This window comes from Schistocerca piceifrons, chromosome 4, assembly GCF_021461385.2.
Source record: "Schistocerca piceifrons isolate TAMUIC-IGC-003096 chromosome 4, iqSchPice1.1, whole genome shotgun sequence".
Classification (NCBI taxonomy): Eukaryota; Metazoa; Arthropoda; class Insecta; order Orthoptera; family Acrididae; genus Schistocerca; species Schistocerca piceifrons.
In genome coordinates, this window is record NC_060141.1 from 388,974,600 (window position 1) to 388,989,752 (window position 15,153).

At 41.8% G+C, this 15,153-nt stretch overlaps 1 protein-coding gene across 2 annotated transcripts in view; it reads right to left on the reverse strand.

The window, feature by feature from the left end:
- Positions 1-15,153, reverse strand: part of LOC124794856 — a 130,758-nt gene that overhangs the window by 50,226 nt on the left and 65,379 nt on the right. For both annotated transcript variants that reach the window (XM_047258522.1, XM_047258525.1), the window contains 2 exons: positions 6,549-6,731; positions 1,232-1,449 (listed from right to left, as the gene is read on the reverse strand). In XM_047258522.1, coding sequence (XP_047114478.1) covers positions 1,232-1,449; positions 6,549-6,731 — 401 coding nt within the window. The remainder of the gene's footprint in view (positions 1-1,231; positions 1,450-6,548; positions 6,732-15,153) is intronic.

Genomic DNA, 15,153 nt, shown 5'->3' on the forward strand with positions numbered 1-15,153 from the left:
TTTAAGAAACCAGACACTTAAAGTTGTAAATGAGTTTTGCTATTTGGGAAGAAAAATAACTGATGACTGTCGAAATAGGGAGGATACAAAATGTAGGCTGGCAATGGCAAGGAAAGTGTTTCTGAAGACAGGAAATTTGTTAATATGGAATACAGATTTAAATGTCAGGAAGTCTTTTCTGCAAGTATTTGTATGGAGTGTAGTCATGTATGGACAATAAACAGTGTAGACAAGAAGAGAATAGAAGCTTTCGAAATGTGGTGCTACAGAAGAATGCTGAAGATTAGATGGGTAGATCACATAACTAAAGAGGAGGTACTGAATAGGAAAAAAGGAATCTGTGGCACAACTTGACCAGAAAAAGGGATTGGTTGGCAGGACATGTTCTGAGGCATCAAGGGATCAACAATTTGGAGGGAAGTGTGGAGGGTAAAACTCATAGAAGGAGACCCATAGATGAATACACTAAGTAGATTCAGAAGGACATAGGTTGCAGTAGTTACTCGGAAATAAGAGGCTTGTACAGGACAGAGTAGTATGGAGAGCTGCTCAAACCAGTATCTGGATTGAATACCACAACAACAATCAGAAGAAATGTGTGTGAGCAACATGATGATTTCCTTTTTTTTATGTTTTATTTCATTCGCTTTTCTTTGATGACACAACAATTCCCAAAATACCATGCCCGAAGCTGACTATGCTAATGAAAAGTGGACTCAGTTTTCTACTCTACTGCTGTGAATAGTCAGAGTAAGCATTAAATATAACAGTTTTGATGGTTTTTCCAACCATCATAAGAGAGTGTGGAGAGAGTACATCATCACAATGACTTCAGTGAACAGAGTGCAAGAATTTATCCTTCAGTTGTATTAACATGTAAGAAACCAGTAAGGAGCATCCAGTAAGAACATACTGACAGATCAAGAAAGTGAGAGGGTGAATCAAATATAGATGTGAACTCATTCCGAATTTATTCCATGTAAGTCTGCCCTATGTAAAGTCATAAATGAGCTGTGATCAACATAAAATTTATTTGTAATAACTAGAAATTACACAAATCATCTTTGTGCCAAATGATTAAGCAACAAATGTCTGATGGCAGAGTACAATTTTATGCATAATGACATTCACTCTTAGTCAACACAGAACGCTTCAGTTTTAACAATAATCTTTATACAAAACTTTATTTTGTGCTCTGGCATAAATCAAAATTAGTATAATAAATACTTACTGCATTGCATCAACAAGACAATCAAAGGCAGCACAGTTGCTGTCATAGTTGAGAACAACCCAAAATTTGCTTGGTGACAAAGCATCAGAAACAACAACTTCAAATGTAAAACCAGGCATTGTGTTGGGAAGCTGCTGGCATGGAACTTCTTCATGAGCCAAGAGAGCACCTGGAGGGTAATAGGCTGTGAGTATGGAGTCCAGGTCATCCTCAGCACCCTAAAAATATTTTACATAGTGCAACTGTGATTTTCAATTCCATATTACTTTTTCTTAATCTTAGATAATACTAGTTAGAACTGACAAAAAAGTAATGAGCATTCCTACTCAAAAAGAAAGTGGTAGACTCATTGTGTAACAAGTGTTCTAACAGAAAGGATAAACGTATCTGTGTGGCAGGTACAGGGCACACAGACACTGTCACTGAATATTGTGTACTTTCTTTAAGAAGATAAAAGATCTGAATCCATAGTGACTTTACTATATAGTGATAATAACCACAGTTTCTCCAATTACAACTGAGTATCCTTCATAACTTTAAATATCCTACTTGATGAAACTTGTATTCTTTCTGTAAGATTCTGAAACTGTGGCAAGAATTTATCCAGTGAAACTAGAAATTACAAATTCCAATACTACAATTTGCATATGATAACAAATCAATGTATCTAAAAGACGTATTCAGTTGCTCTTCATTTGATCACAATGATTCTGACTGTACTATTAACTGATCTAATTTCTACTCCTGATTATTGTTAGGATACTGGACTGTACGAAGGCTTGGTACAGCTTCAGCAGTGAAGGACGGGCAGCACCCCAGTCAGTGCGGCTCAGGCTTCGAATAATATTAAGGTGCTGCCAGCACTTGTCCTTAAGCTGACGAAGATGGGGAAGCCAAGTTAAGCGGGCATCGAAGACCAGTCCCAAAAAGCGGCAAGTCTCCACTACATCTAGTAGTTGGTCATCGAGGTAAAGTTCTGAATGAGGATGGATGGTAAGACGACAACAGAAGTGCATGACCCAAGTTTTTGCAGCCAAACACTGAAAGCTGTGAGACAGGGCCCACGACTGTGCCTCCGTATAGCTCGCTGCAGATGGCATTCAGCCGCAACAATAGAAGAGGAGCAGAAGGAAACAAAAATTGTTAGCATATAGGAGGGGAGATACTGACGATCCTACTGCTAATGCAAGACCATTGACGGCAATTAAAAAGAGTGGGACACTAAGGACAGATCCCTGTGGGACCCCATTGGGGTGCAATGTGGGAAGCACTGGCGCGAAATCTGAAAGTGCCAAGCGACAAAAAGTTCTGTATAAAAATCGGGAGCAGGCCCTGGAGACCCCTCTCATGCTGAGTTGCGAGGATGTGGTGTTGCCAAGTGGTATTGTAGGCCTTCGTCAGGTCAAAAAGATGGCAATAAAGTGTTGTCACTGGGAAAAGGCCGATTGAATGGCAGACTCCAAGTCCACCATGTTGTTGATGGGGGAGTGTCCTTGACGAAAACCATCTTGGGATGGAGCCAGAAGGAGTCAAAACAACCCTTGGCTCACCATACATTTGGGCAGCTTGCACAGAATGTTGGTGAGGCTGATAGGACAATTGCTATCAACATCTAGTGGGTTGTTCCAGGCTTTAGCACTGGAATGATGATACTTTCCCGCCATTCTCCTTAGCTCCAGATGAGGTTGAAGATGGCAAGGAGGCGGCGTTGGGAATCCGCTGACAGATGTTTCAGCATTTGTGAATGGATGTGGTCTGGGCCAGGGGATGTGTCACGACCATCGGCCAGGACACAGAGAAATTCCCACTCACTGAAGGGTGCATTATAAGGATCAGTGTGGCATGGTGTAGAAGATAGGTGTTGTCATTCCACCCTCTGTTTGAGGAATAGAAAGCTAGGATGGTATTTCTCAGACACAGACATGCGAGCATAATGCTGAGCAAGACGCTCCGCAATTACGTCTGGATTGGCAGATACAGCTCCATTTGTGGATATTCTAGGTGCACCTGCAAGTCGTAAAATTGGCAGAGCTTGGTCCAAACCTGGGAGGAGGAGGTTCATGTTCCACTGGTGGAGACACAGCATTCCCAACACTCCTGCTTCATTTGTTTGATGAGGAGGTGAACCTGGGCTCAGAGCCATTTGAAGACAATAAGGTTCTCCAGGGAGGGGTGGCAGTTAAGACATTGGACGTCCTGCTTACGGTCTCTAATGGTCACAGTGATTTCCGGCAACCACCAAGGCAGTGACTTCTGCTGGGGGCAAACAGAGGAACAAGGGATTGCTGATTCAGCTACAGCAACAATGGTATTAGTGACGATGTGGATCACTTCATTGATGGTGAAATGTAATGGATACGAAACATTTGTAGCAGATGTGAAAGTGTCCCAGTTAGCCTTGGTAAGAGCCTACCTGGGAAAGCGCCGAGGCAAACCGAGAGATCAATGGCTGAACAGATGCCATGTGCCACACTGAAATACGTGGGGGCACTTGTATTTGGGAGACAAAGGTCGAGTTCACTTACTAGGTGATCAACACCTTTGCCTTGGCCAGTAACCTTGGTGCCACCCCATAACAAAGGGTTCTGGGCATTAAAATCACCCAGAAGGAGAAAAGGTGGGGTGAGTTGCAAAATGAGTGCAGCCAATACATGGGGCGGTACATCACCATCTGGAAGGAGGTAGATGTTAAAGACGGTAATTTCCTGTGTTGTGCTCACCGTCGACAGCCACAGCTTCTAAAGGTGTTTGAAGGGGCACAGGTTCGCTACAGTCAGAGGTAAGGACGAAGATGCAAGCTTTACCTGAAAGTCTGTCACAGGCAGGACAGTTTTTGTAGTACCCCTGACTGCCATGAAGGGCAGGGGTCCACATTGCAGAAAACCAGGTTTCCTGAAGGACAATGCAAAAAGCAGGTGTTGTGCTTAAAAGCTGATGTAATTCAACCAGGTAGAAGAAAAAAACACTGCTGTTCCACTGGATGATGATGCTTTCTGGAACTGGGGAAGGCATGTAGTGACCAAGGAGACAGGTTATGCCTCAGTATCAACTGCTGCCACCAGCTGAGTATCTGTATCCATTGCTATTGCCAATGAGGCATCAGTGAGATCCAGGACTTCAGGGGACACTAAAATCTCCACCTCATCCTCAGATGCAGAACCGTTAGGGAGTGGTGGTGTTGGGGCCACTGGAGAGTCCTGTTTCTTAACATTCTTCTTCTTGGTTTGTCTGCCCTCTTGCTTCTCTTTAGGGACTTCTTCAAAGTAGCTTCAGGCACAGAGGAAGATCGTGAAGCTCTTTGTCCAGCAGCTTTCGGCTCCTTTAGCCACTGGCGAGTGTCCACTGTGGCATTAGTGGAGACCTTCGAAGAGATAGTCCCAAGGGATCCCTGCCGCATGAGAGGAGCTGGAGGAGGCTGTTGCTTCTCAGACTGAGGGGACAGGACCGATGTCCCCTGTGCTTGGGGGGAGGGAGGGGGGGGGGGTGCCCCCACGTTACTCCTACCACTAAGGGGGCAGATGTATTCTGGCAGCCCAGAGGGACCACTGTTCGTGGCACAGAGTGTGGAACTACTGTCACTCTTGACGGCATTGTTGAAGTAGCTGCAGCATATGTGGACGTCAACCGAATGGGGTGTAATCTTTCAAATTTACATTTAGCCTCTTGGTATGTCAACTGGTCCAGGGTCTTGTACTCCATGATTTTCCCCTCCTTTTGGAGTACTGTGCAGTCGGGTGAGCAGGGGGAGTGGTGCTCTCCACAGTTAATACAAGTGTGTGGAGGTGCACATGTAGTATTTGGATGCAGTGGACGTCCACAATCTCGACATATGGTGTTGGAAGTGCAGTGAGAAGACATATGCCCAAATTTCCAGCACTTAAAGCACCGCATAGGGGGGAAGGACATATGGTTTAATGTCACAGCAGTAAAGCATCACTTTGACCTTATCAGGTAATGAATCACCCTCAAGGGCCAAGATGAGGGCACCAATAGCAACCCTGTTGTCTTTGGGTCCCCCGTAAAAGCACTGGATGAAATGAACACCCTGCCATTCTAAATTGGTGCAGAGCTCGTCAGACTACAAGAGGAGGTCGCAGTGGGAAATAATCCCTTGGACTATGTGGAGCCTTTTATGGGGAGTGACGGAAACAGGAATATCATCCAACTGGTCACAGGCGAGTAAGGCTGTCTGAATCAAGACTACACCGTTTCTCATCTTGGAGAGTGCTGTCACTTCCCCAAACTTATCCTCGAGATGTTCAACAAAAAACTGAGGCTTCATAGGTAGAAAGGAGTCCCCATTCTGCTACAGACTAAATACCGAGGCGAATACAGCTCTCTTCTTTTGTAGCCCTATGTTCCTCCCATGGTGTAGCGAGGGAGGGAAACAATTTACAGTCATACCTGTCAGCATCTTTCCCTTCTTAGAGACTGCTGGCACCGTTCAGTCACCAGCAAGAGGTGACTTGGTCTACTTCATTGCAGGTCATCCGCCCTGATGCCACCCACTCTGATCAGCGGCTCTCCCCACGGGCGCCACCTAGCCACACCAAAGGCCACCTGGTACAATGGCCACTGCCAGAAGTCCTGATGCCCCAAGAAGATGGGCACCTATTCCTTGGCACGCTTGGGGAGGTTGCAGCTCCAGCATCAGCAGTGCGATCCATGTGTTGTCAGGGGGCTACCACCAAATGAGTACATGACGGCCCCACCATAACAGACTGGCTACCGTGCTGGATATTGGGTGCAGAGAAATCCAATATTGTCATGGGGGCAAAAGAGAATAGGAATGGAAGAAGATGATGTAACCCAGAAAGTGTCCTCGCCCAAATATCTGAACTGCAGGTGGAGATGCAAAGCCATAACAAGAAGAGGTGCAGGACATTGAATCTAATGGCACTATGGATTACTGATGCATGTAAAGTATCCTTCCCATATGGCCCGCACTTCTGTAGAATTTGGGAAGTGGCAGGTCAAACCATAAAATGGGACATGAACTTATAAGGCTGAAAAGTGGGAGACTCCTTTCAGTCGCCTCTTATGACAGGCAAGAATACCTTGGCCTATTCTAACCCCCGGACCCGCAAGGTGGGGTGGCTGGGGGGGTTAGAAGAGAAGTAATGGCACAATTTAAACTGTGAAGAGAATTAATTGGAGCAACAGATAACTTCCATTGAAAAGAATCCAGTTTCACCAAAACTGCTGAGCTTTTCTCTTAACGAAACAAAGCAAAATTATGTGGTTCCTATACAAAATATAATGCTCCCAAACTAGTTGTAATCATTAACAAGGAAATGCAATCTACCTCATATCTTACCTCTTCCTGTGTTATGTCTAGGAGAGATGAGTTACAGCTGCTAAAAGTAGTTACAGGGTACACCCACATATCATTTTTCACAGTACTCAGAGTCACCAAAGATTCACTTTCCAAATGATGCAGTAGATCCTCCAAACTGTTATATCCTAACACTGTTGGTTCAAGCCTTCTCAAAAAGTGCACCTGCCAGACAAATAAAATGGAATTAGAGCATATGTTATTAATTAGGACCAGTAAAAAATGTTCAAAAAAGACAACATAAAATTTTATCACAATTAGAGGTGCTCTGCCATTTACTTTACATTTTGCTCAGTTTTTTTTAATTTATCATCATTTGAATCTTCAATACAACTTTAAAAGATTCTGCACTTTTCCCATTTCCAATGGGTAGAATGTATTACTCAGAGCTCAAATAATCCAATATAATGATGGTCTTCTACAAACGCATCACAGTTGACATACTGTTGCTGCAAACTGAATTATGAGGGATATAAAATTATACTAATCTCTCCTGTCCAAGCTAAGTTCTTAGCTCACATTACCCACACTGGTGTGTACCTTTTCAATGGCTTTGAGAATTTGTTTTTTCCAATATCACGAGGATTACTCTTGATCATATATAGTTACGATTCTTTCAAAATACTGACTCTGGATCCTACTCAAAATTATTTATTCTAGATGAATAAACCATCACATTGTTTCAAATCTATTGCATTTACTATGTACCTTTGAAGTCTAAGTCTGCCTCCAAAGATGAGAGGTCAGTATAGACGGCTGCCATGCGGATGATCCGATTTCAATTCCCAGTACTGCCAACGATTTTCCATTGGTCAGAGGACTGATACAGAGTGCACTCAGCCTCATGATGCAAATTTAGGAGCTACTTGACTGAGCAGTAGTGACTTCACATTCTGGAAAGTCTACAAAATGTCCGGCTGTCCACGTGCCCTTCGATACTGCACCTGCATGACACCGTAAGGCAAGGGATGACACAACGGCCTGCAGACATCCATTGGCTCTCCACGGCCTGGCGAGGAATGTGTGTCTTCTTTTTTTCTAAGTGTGAGTTGCTATTTTACAATACACTTTTTTATTTTATCTTTTCTCCAGGTAATGACAACAAAGAACTTATTTTCATTCACTAAGACATGACTGCCTACTTGTCCAGTCAGGTTTGTAGACTTGACAAAAAAGGCGGGTACATTCCAGATGACATTTTAATCTATAATTGAATACCAAATTTATATCATCAAAATAAAAACCTTAACATTTTAAGTTTTCCATGAAATTATTTCTTCATTTCCAACTTCCAAAGGAACTGCCAAATATTTCTCCACATTGATAAGTTAACTCTGTATGACTTTAGGTCAAGTCTCAGAGATAGTGATTCACCAATATCTACAGTAGTTCACTCAGACTTTTTGCTTCTGTTTCCCTCTATATCATCACAGTACAGGTGAATAATAAAACATTTACTGCAGTTCTTTCTCATTACTGTCTATACTACTACATTCACTATAGCAATGAAAACCTTAATTTGATCTTCGAAGGATACACAAACTGGTTGTTATTTTCTTGACTGATAGGCACTTATTTAGTGCTCCCTTATCTTTTACAAATTCTATATATGTCTGCTTTGTGGATGGCCATATGCCTTCATAAGGTCTCAGAGTAGGTTTGTAATATTTTTTTGGTAGTATGTAATCTTGCATCACAACATCTTATTTTGCTGTTTAGGTCCACTACATTTTGAAGGATTAGATTGACTTTTCTGGACATTACATCTGTATCAGTTTATCACCTTCACTTTTGTGTGCTAAAAAATATGTTACAACTGCCTTGCTCCTCTTTCAAAACTTTTCAAAGGGCTTTCACATAATAAAGATTAAGTCCGTGGTAGACATGTCTGGCCCAAATCCATTCCTCCATTCCTATGCATTTACAGTATTACCACCCATATTCCTCTCAGAGCCCATTTGTTCTTGCTTATGATTTAATATGTAACTCCTTACCACTTTAGAGAAGTGAATTCAATAATTCTGCTGCTGCTTTCTACATCGCATTTTGAATTTTATTGGAACTGGTTTAATTACGTGATTAGTAGTTTATAAACGATGTATGTCAGTCTAATTCTTTTGCATGACCTTAAAAACATGCACACAGGATATTAACAAAATAAATGACATCACACACAATGGCATTTGCTTTCAATCAAGTGTAGACTCAAACTGTCACTGTTTCATGCAGCTTTCATATGGATTCTTGTTCATTCTGAGTGACAACTGAAGCTGAGGCAGCAGATATAAGCACTGAATGAGCAGTCAGTCAACAGTAAAAACAAGCAAACATTAAAGGCTACCATAAATTGCATAGCTAAACTAGTGAAACAGAAGGTTTACTATATTAAAAAGCAAAATTCAATTATAAAGGTTTTCAGAAATAACTGCAAACAGTCGCCTTTTATGATGGTTCAACTTTTATTATACCATAAATGGTTTCAAGTCACCTAGCTACTTGCCATTAGAGTTTCAATGATTGTAACATTGTGGGGGTTGTTGCACAGCTGTGGCAAGGCAGAAAAAAAAATACATAAATTCTCAGTGTGGTGAGGTTTTAGGAATTAGTTACCTCATAAGGTCGACTTGAATGCATTAGAGTTATTAAACTCCAACTAAAATTACTTTTTGGTTGACAGACTACAGTAGCATGGGGCAGTGTTGCTGGCATGTAGCCAGCCACACTTCACAACGCTCTGCATGTGCCACTTGTGAAACAACTACAATATGCTGACGACAGACACCTACCACTCGACTTGCTGAAAAGTCAATCACAAAGTAATTTTAATCAGAGGATAGGATTCACAAGTTTAATCCTGGTACACAAATTTCCATTAATCCTACAGCACTAGGCAAATTTGATGACTTGAAACCAGCCACGACATAATAAAAACCGAACTGTCAAAAATGGTGACTGGTTGCAGCTATTTCTCAATACCTCTCTTCATTACAGTTGTGTTTTCCATCCATAATGGATAAAAGTTCAATTAAGAAGATTGTAAAACAAGATAGAATTCCCGTCCAGCAAAATTCTAACTACTTACCAAAAGATTCACTTAAAAGTAGGGAAAAAACTATACTCAGGTTTCAGAACTTGTATGTTCCCTCCTCTTGGAGAAATGATGGATAGTTTGGTTAAGACAGAAAAGGAGGGGCAGCTGGAACAAGCCCCATCTTGAATCAGACCCCACTGCTGTCAGGCTGTATAGTTTGTTTCTTTAGTTTTAACTATTTCTTTAGACAAGTGCTTGGAATTTCAACTCTTGAAACAGAAGGTTTATAGGATTATACCTCGTAAATTGTAGACTTTTCCCAATCACATTTCTTAAACATAAAAATAACAATGCTATAGTACTGGATATTAATTATCTTGCCAAAACTCAATCATAGCTCTATATAACACCTGTTTTCAGAGTTCAATAAGTGCTTTAATCACATTTGCAATGGATTTATCAAAATCAAAAAGGGTAGCTCTTTTCACTATATTTACTGCTTTCTCTACTTAAAATTTATTACCATATTTTAAGAACTAAAAGACATTCTTTTTCTTTAAAAAATTGCCTCCAAAATTCAGGTGCATTTCATATTCAAAATTAATATAAAAATGTCCACGTCGCAGTGGACAACGAGCCAACTTGTCAAGCCGGGGGGCCTGGGTTAGATTCCCGGCTGAGTTGGAGATTTTCTACACTCAAGTACTGGGTTGCAGCACAAGTTGCCGACGTGGCACCACCTCAAAAGACTTGCACCAGGCAATCAGGTATACTTGCCAGAAGGCCCTCGCCACACAACATTTCATTTCAATACAATAACATCCAGTGTCTTATTTAAAATTCCTGCAGTCTTAAAAATGGCACATGTACGATGCCATGAGACATCTACCTCTATCTGGCAACCAACATTGGAATCAACTGGCAGCGGCAGTGCACCGATGTGACAAAAATGAGTTGCAGGGATTCACAAGCTTGCTAACACCATCACCCTCCTGTTCCGCCATCAGAAACTCAGAACACTGTATAGCCTATGATGCATCACTGCAGTCTATGGTGCCAGTGAACTTGAACTGAAAGTTGTTTGTGTTATCATTAACAGTACAATATTTTTTTAGTAGCTAATTTTGTAAGCAATAGCATATACAGAAGAACATGAAAACAGAACAGCTGAGCATCATTTCTGACAAGAACATTGCGGAGATTGGGAGGACGACAAAAAGCTATTGTAGGTGTTGTGGGCAAAATCTCAGACAGAATGAATCTCATTTCAGGGCATGATTTTAGGAAGTCATGGCCTTGTTTAAGTAGCTGATTAAGACAGACAATACCAAGATAATGGTGAGCGACAAATGGTGTCCTCAAAAGTTGTTTTTTGGAGGAGTCAGCAATACCAGGATTGGACGTGATGCTTTTGAACTAGCTAGGTGGGGTAATTATGTCTAATGAAATCTCCTTCCTGCAGAAGGATTGAAGGGGAAGGTAGAAGGGTGAAGAGAAAGGAACTGGAGAGGTTTAGGAAAAGGGTTGAGTTCAGAAAAGTCATCCAATACCCAGGTCATAGGAGACTTATACTGGACAGGATTGTCGTGGATTGCTTGGAGGGGTCTTTCCTGGTTCCCACAGCCGCACCCCTGATCTGTCTGTATGTCTGTAACTCAAAGGTGAAGTAGTTGATGGTACGTATAAAGTTGATTAAGGGTGGCAGGAAGAATGTCATAAGTTTGGAATCAGGTGGGCACTGAGGAAACATACAGTAACAGACAGTCCATATACGTAGGCGATGTTGATATAGATGGAGATAGCATCAATAGCGACAAGCAAGGTGTGTGCTGGGAGTGGGATGGGCAGGGATTTCAGACAATCTAGGTAATGGTTGGAGTCTTTAGTATAGGAGAGAAGTCTTTGTACTATGGGCTGCAGGTGCTGATCAACTAAGGCAGATACATATTCGGTGAGTGCTTTGAAGCCAGCAACAAGAAGATGGCCAGGATGATTGGGTTTGTGGATTTTAGGAAGAAGGTAAAAGGTTGGGGTGCGTGGTTTGGGTAGGGTAAGAAGTTGCATGGATTGAGGTTTTAGTCCTTGTGAGGGGCCTGAGGTTTTAAGGAGGGACTTTAGGTCAGTTGGAATCCAGAGATGGGATCTTGAAGACAGACACCTTCACTAACATACTCCAGTCGGTACAGCAACACACTGATAAATCCTTTGTCAGCTGGGAGGATGATGTGGGAGTCATCAGCTTTTAGGGAATGCAGAACCCAGAGTTCTACAGAGGACAGGTTAGGGTCATGGTGCAGGGACCTGAGCCGGCCGGGGTGGCCGAGCGGTTCTAGGCGCTACAGTCTGGAACCGTGCGACCGCTACGGTCACAGGTTCGAATCCTCCCTCAGGCATGGATGTGTGTGATGTCCTTAGGTTAGTTAGGTTTAAGTAGTTCTAAGTTCTAGGGGACTGATGACCTCAGAAGTTAAGTCCCATAGTGCTCAGAGCCATTTGAACCATTTTTGCAGGGACCTGAGGATGGGTTCTGAAGCATTTCTGGATGTGATGAATTCTTGGTAGGCTTGTAAGGGATGATTTTGTTGTGGTGGTGGTGAATCAAGTTGAGATCGGGGTCAAAACTGTTCAAGGCAGGGTTCAATGTCAGGTCTGCTGTTGGAAAGGTTTTGGGATTGGGTTGCAAAGTCATATTTCCAATTGACATTACATGTGAAGGAAAGTAGATCCTTCATCAAAGCAGCATGATTTAATGCAGGTTTAAGGCTGAAAAGTGAAACCCTTGGGTAATACAGATAATTCAAGAGGGGAGAGTACTTTAGATGAGGGGTTGAGAACACTATACTGTTGTAACTGGTTCTTGTGATTATGAGTTATTATTGATCTGGGAGGTAGTGGTGAAAGCTGTGGGATGTTAAGGAGGTTTGCCAAACTTCATTTGTAGGAGAATAGAAGAGGAGTGGTAACTGACGGTGTGGCTGTTTAGCGAGCTGCAGAGGGACAGGAAGTAAAACACCACTGTTGAGGTAGTTTAGGAGAAGGTGGGATAGCTTTTTGAGGTGAAGTCTGGCATGTTGTTGCAGTTTGGAGTTGGTTTAGTGGATGATACCATCAAAGGAAATGTGAGGGGGAGCTAAGTGCATGGTTTTTAGAAGGAGTGAAGTCTGGTGAGTGCAAATTGGCAAATGAGGCATACAAATCACAGATTAACTGCATGAGTGCAAGAGACTGTTGTATTTGAAACTGTAAAAGAGCCTAGTGTAGAGTAGGATTACATCCAGAAACAGCAACTTTCACTGTTATACCACTGTGAGTAGCTCCAAGGGACAAGCGGGTTTCAAGAAACAGGATGTGGGACCATAGTTTTGATAGTGCAAAAGCCTGTTTACAAAAAGAATGGATGTCATATGTGATGGGATTCATCACAGCAGGAGAGGACAGTTAGAAATGGTGGGAGTGGCAAAAAGGGAAGCAGAGGGTGGGAAAAGATAGAAAAACAGAAGAAATGCAAGGAAAAAATTCAGAAAAATCAGAAAAATTCATACAAACATCATGAGAACAGACAATGGTCAATTAGAAGTAATGAGTGGGTGAGAATTTCTTGCCAGAGAAATGGTCTGTATGATATGAACAAATGAATGTAAAAGAAAAAATTGATAGGGGAAGTCAGGAACAGAGACAAAATTTTAAAAACCGAGCAAACAGAAAGTCATAAGAGAAAATGTTAGCTACTTTGTTTGGCAAATAAAGTAATGTAGGAGACAGCAGTAAAAGTCGAGCAGAGCACTTCGGTCCAAAATAAATGCACAAAAACATGAAAGAATTACGTGTAAGCAAGGTATGAGGGGGGTGGGAGAGAAAATAGCTGTCAAATATGCAAATCAATCAGCAAAAGACGATGAGGACAAGGTCTTGCAGTGTAGTGAACTGAAAACAAATATTAATAGGCAAGTTCATTGATTACAATGGAATTGTCATACGCAAATTCATAAATAACGGTGGACCTGTCTACGTGCATGGAAATCAGTACTAGAAAAGACATTGGGGCAAAGCACTGATTAATCTGGTTGGTACAGATAAATAAACAAGTAGTAGGAAACACTAATGTAGAAAACAGATGACAGTTTGAACAAGACAGATGACGACAAAGACTGACAAGAGGGTTACATAAGAAAGAATGATGACCACATGGGCTAATATAACAATGAACATAATCAATTTTTGACAATATTATGAAACTGGATGGATAAAAAATCCACTCACCAAGTGGTGCAGGACAACACACATTTAAAAAAGGTTTCATGTATGCAAGCTCTCAGAACCAGTGGCTCCTTTTTCCAGTGGAAGAGTTGAAGAGGGAGGAAGAGGGGTGAAGGGAATGGAGCTGGAGAGGTTTAGGAAAAAGGGTAGAGTTTGGAAAAGTCACCCAGAACCCCGGGTCAGGGGAGGCTTAATGGACACAATGAGAAGGAAAGACTGATTGTTGGGGGCTGCAATGGATGAGATTTGAAAACCTGAGAGCTTAAAGGTTGAAGACAAGGTAATATGTAAGACAGAGATTATTGCTAAAACATCATGCATGAGTTAATAAGAGTGAAAAGCTAAGTGCATAGTATGTAACAGGGGTGGGAGGGGGGACAATAAAATGGACAGGTGGAAAATGAAAGATGTATAAAACTAAAATGGAGTGAAGAAAGAAATAGTTACTGTGAATAAATGCTGAGATGGAAGAAATTAATGTAAATTAATGCCATGTGGGTGGCAAGAACCAAGGACACATTGTAGCGCTAGTTCCCTCCTGTGGAGTTCTGAGAAACTGGTTTCTGGGGGAACAATCCAGATGGCACGTTTGGTGAAATACACAATGAGGTCATGACTGTCATGTTGTAGAGAATGTCAGGAAGCTGCTGCATTTTACCCTCGGTGAACAGAGTGCCACTCCAATTTGAGATGTTCCCTCGAGATTATTTTTCTTTTCCCACTCAATTTGATAATTACAGTATTTTCAGAATATTATTTGCAATTTTTCATGGGTATTCATAGCCATGCAACCAGTACCTGACAATGCCACAGACAGAACCAACAAGGTACTTAGCACGGAAATAAGATAAAAAAACTGAATTCACGTGTTAGGGGAAGGCTTTTGGCATGGTTGAAATATTGGTATTCTATATAATATTTTGGTATTCTGGTTTTTATAGTGAAAGTGTGGACATTATTAACTGACAGTCTACTGAGATCCTAAACAAACTAGAATTATGACTGCCAGAGGGGCGGGGGAGACGAGCAGTGCAGGGAAACAAGCCTGCCTCCCTATTGCAGGGCACACTCTGTTCTGTGTTTCTGTGAGAGGAGAACTGCCACATGGTCATAGAATGGTCAATACTTTCTAGTGTTGTGAAGGTCATAATCAAACTCCGTGATGGACCAGGATAAGTCGCTTCACTCAATGGAACATAAGAGAAGAATACAATGAGCAATGCACAGCACAAATCATTTGGTAACAGCCACTGAGCAATTGCTTGCTGAGGTTGGCAGTGTCATAAATGAGGTAGTTCA